General features: G+C 37.8%; 1 protein-coding gene across 1 annotated transcript; it reads left to right on the top strand.

Moving 5' to 3' along the window:
- The first annotated feature begins 2,950 nt into the window (after nucleotides 1-2,950).
- On the top strand, nucleotides 2,951-3,924 carry LOC113687693 (uncharacterized). The gene is made up of 2 exons (XM_027205240.2): nucleotides 2,951-3,142; nucleotides 3,228-3,924. The coding sequence occupies exons 1-2, from the start codon at nucleotides 3,109-3,111 to the stop codon at nucleotides 3,638-3,640; spliced, it is 447 nt and encodes a 148-aa protein (XP_027061041.2). The 5' UTR covers nucleotides 2,951-3,108; the 3' UTR covers nucleotides 3,641-3,924.
- Nucleotides 3,925-4,345: the final 421 nt, after the last annotated feature.

Here is a 4,345-nt window from a genome sequence, read left to right as displayed (position 1 = left end):
TACAGTTACGGGTATCCCTGTTACGGCTACACTTACGGAAGAATACATCCTACAGCTGCATACCCGCATAGGAGGGTGTACCGGCTCCACCGCCCTATAGGGCTGATTCCACCACCTACGTACATGCCGGAGCTGCCTCGGCGACACCGCAAGGGGTCCTTCAAGTGCTTTGGCATGTGGTGATCTCCTCAACGGTTGATTGCATTGTCAACGGCTGGCTTCTTGCTATGTCTTCTACAAATATATGCTACTATTTGTCTACGTAGTTAAATTTCGTGTTTGTTTGGGTTTCTGTTATTGGAGTTCGAACAATTAGTATGAGTTTGTAACTTGTTTGGTTCGGCCTTTTCAGGAGGTCTTATTATATATGCTACTAGTAATAAAGACATCATGCAAAGGCGAGTGTTTTTGTTCTTAATTAAAACTATTGGTACGTGGTTTGCTCATAACTGTGGAGTGTTTTGATCTCATTTCTTCCAAGCTTGTCTCTCTCTCTCTCTCTCTTTGGGGACTAATTTCAGTATGCCAACTCTCAAGTTGAACTAACAAATTGTTTGTCTAAATAACAAGGGAACACTAATAACACGGCAACAAAAGTGAAAGAAATTATGCAGACAGCTAGACAAAAGGATTGAGCTTATACTTTTAGATACTCGTATGAATGACGGGCGATATTATATATTGAGCCACAATTGGTAGTAGAATCATTGTTGTAGCGATTGTTACAAAAAGTAGCCTCATCCTTAAATTTGATTCACATTAATGGTTGCAGTGTCTGCAACGACTCGATTCTTACATGCAATACCCATCGAGGCTGTGATTCTTAAAGCGCAGTAAATCATTCATCGAGGGTGTGACTCTCCATGTAGAGTTATACGTACTCTGGCTTTGACGGCTATCAATACCCACCATTTTCTTCCATTTACTTTGACTTATTAATACTTCTGTTTTTCAGCCAACCAAAAAAAAAAAAAAAAAGGGAATTCATCATTGGTCACAAAGAATTTTGATACTATGAATTTTTGAAAAAAAAATTGCACCAAATCCAAAATATTCATTTTGTGATCAATGGGATGCATAGTATTCGTGATTAAATCAAATTTCGAGAATTCCCATATTTAAGTGAAATATTACTTTAAATAGTTATCTGTCAACTCAACGCATGATTCCACTGTAACGCCGACTTAATGTGGTTTTGAGCTTATGAGATATTTCTTGTAACTTGGCTTGATGGTTAGCTAATGAGACTGAGTACAAACTGATCGACGCTATATTAATTCATGCAAGATTAGTATTTTGTCATTTCTTCTGATGTTTTACAGTATGGTTAAATCTACCTGTGTTTTTTATTTTATTTTATTAACGATTCACCGTGGATGCAAATTATATTATTAACCCTTCCGGTTTTTTTTTTTTTTTTTTTTTTTCTCAACAGAACTTTTGGGGGTGGTATTTACCTTTGTTTACGTCCAGATCGTCTTGCACTTTACTTACCAATGGCAATGGTGCGACTTAATTCATGCCATTCCGTTTTACATGCAATGCATTAAAAGAAATTATTTATCCCAGATCTTTTGCTAGTAACTAAAGCTTAGCCTAATTTTTGCAATCCGGTCGCCGACATTTAATGCTTAAACCGATTTTGGAGGCACCGACAGTTTTTTCCTCTGTTGATTGAAAAAAAAAAGGGGGGGAAGATATGCAAATATACCACCGACCTTGTAATTGGTGATTTGGGGTGCCTAGAATTTTGGATGATTGACGAGATCTTCTGTCGTGGAAGCAAAATGTTCCCATTTAATTTGGAACAGAAAATTAAAGAGAAGTAGAGTATCTAAGATATGGAAAGTAGAATCAATTGATTGATCTCCTACTATACATAATAAACCAGAAGAACTACTATGGGGTTTCGACTTTCAAATGAAGCGAGCATAGAACGTTCACATGCATGGAAAGTTTTTATTTAGGTATAGATAATGGTAGGTTTCTTACTATATTTAATGGCGATCACAAGGAAGGCTAACTTCAAATCTATAAATACCATTCTCTCCATCTTTTTATTTCTTACAAAATAATCAGTTTAGCATTCACCTCTTGATAGTATTATTGTTAGAGTACGTATTTGGGCAGCGAGGGAGAAGAAGTTTCAAAACCCTTGATTTCGATGGCACTTCATGCTGATGCGGTAATCCCTTTTGTTTCAGATTCCTCTTTACTCCTATATCATATTAATATACAGTATTAAGCTTCTGATATGTTATATATAATAATCTACTACGTACGATTTGAAACGATAAAAATTTTTTTTTTTTATCCCCCCTAGCTTGTTAAAGAAATATATATTTGTCCAGATCTTGAAGTTAATATAAATTTCAATAATTAATGGCTCACCGGATATTTGTGTGTTTATGATTGATTGCCTTTGGTTGGTGGGAAATCTTCCACAAACTATTCTGCGGAAAATAATTAAACGACGGGAAGTCTGTGTAGTGTGGTGTTAAGATGATGAAGCCAGTCCATGAATCTACAGATGGGTTTGTATACAAATTTTACATTTGGCTAAAAGGAGTTATGTATATGAACTGCCTGCAACCTAACCATGTTTAAGTTCGATTATGTTCTTTTTTTAAAGTTTTCCTACTCAATCTTATTCTTGTCCAATAACCTGTTTCTCATGAAGGCTCAATACATTCATAAAGTTGTACGTGAGTTCGATGTCCAGAATCGATATAACAATTCTATTTGATGCATGCATGGTGATTCTATTTGTTTTTGACGCTGCAGTGATATTCTTTACATAGTTTCCTTTCATATCGAAAGCTTTCACAGTTCTGTCGTTAATGCCCTGCATGGTGATTCTATTTGTTTTTTGGCATGATTAACGATACCCCTTTTTTTTTTTTTTTAATCTGGCATCCGCAGAACTTTAGTTTTGTGGTAAGGTAGAGGATGACAAAGATAAATGACCATTCTGGTTTTATCTTTCATAATGTTGCTCATCTAGCTAGATCTGTACCATTCATCCCAAAAAGCATTCATATTCTGATCCTCCATTTGTATATTTAGGCTTGTGTTTTGAAAGTGAACCTTCATTGTGAAGGATGCAAGATGAAGACAATGGAAATCCTCGGCTCTATAGTTGGTAATTCCCAGTTACTATATAGCTAGCGTCACAATCCAATATGCAAATATTCTTTAAAAAAAAAAAAACAAAAATCATGTTGCAGGGGTGTATTCTGTCGCCATAGATGGTGAGGAAGGGCTAGCAAAGATTTACGGCGAAGTTGATCCAAACATGCTTCTGAGGGCAATAGGAACATCCGGGAGACATGCAGAGCTGGTTCGTATGGACATCAAGCATCCACAGATAAACGAAGATGCTTCATGTAGGCGTCGCCACGGCTATAATTATGATGCACTTCTGGAGAACAACCCTTGTGGCGGCGGCTATGGGCATGGGTATGGGAGGTCGTTGCCTGATCATACTAGTTGTTATGGGCACGAGCAGTACTATCCTAATTCGTACAGCCACACCGCAGGTGGCGGAGCGCTGCCGCAGCCAAGGCATGTGCCATCATATCCTCGGCGAGGATATGATCCTTATGACGATGAGCGAATCAACTGCTGCTCCATCATGTGAAATGTGAAGGGCTGCATGGCTTAGCTTGATCCAGCCTCTTGGTTTCTTCTGCAGAAAGAAACGAAACTAGCTAGTGTCTACATTCCTCCCCTTCTCTATCACCATTGCCTGCCTAGAATTTGAAGTTTCATGTTGTTTTGTTTGCCCGTTCACGAGCTTTTGCAAAATTTCGGATGGGCTCTGTTTTTATTAGTTTTTTTTTTTGGCTATTATTAGCTAGTTTAATTATATGAGTGATATAGGTACAAAAACTTTAATCTATAATTAATATTTGGGGGAGGAAAGTTTTTATCTATCCTTTAGTACGTAGTTGTGTTTACCAATTTCGCTACCTTTATTTGTTTATTGGTTTTTTGTGCCGCCTCTATTGCAGCAATGCAATGCCCTACTGCAAGAAGCTCGTACTACAAGATGTTTCCTATAGTTGCGTTGGGTGACGGACTTGTGAGCCAATTTACTGTTTATTCTGCCCTTTTACTTCCTTGAGTTTGGGTTACTGCCGACGACTTACTACTGGGAATCGTGGGTGCGGGCCTTCGCTTGGAAGCCCAAGCGAATGGGAATGTCCCTCTATAGATTTACTTTTATTACAATTTGAAAGGTGAAAACAACTTGCTTGCTTTGGCGTTGCTGTTGACCAATTTCTGGTGTATCTGTCAACTTCAGCCGTAAACCAAAAGATTTCCACAAGTCATTGAGTGGTCT

The sequence above is a fragment of the Coffea arabica genome, chromosome 5e (genome assembly GCF_036785885.1).
Source record: "Coffea arabica cultivar ET-39 chromosome 5e, Coffea Arabica ET-39 HiFi, whole genome shotgun sequence".
NCBI classification, from domain to species: Eukaryota; Viridiplantae; Streptophyta; class Magnoliopsida; order Gentianales; family Rubiaceae; genus Coffea; species Coffea arabica.
Note: the sequence above shows the minus strand (reverse complement) of the source record. Positions and strands in the feature narration are given on the sequence as shown.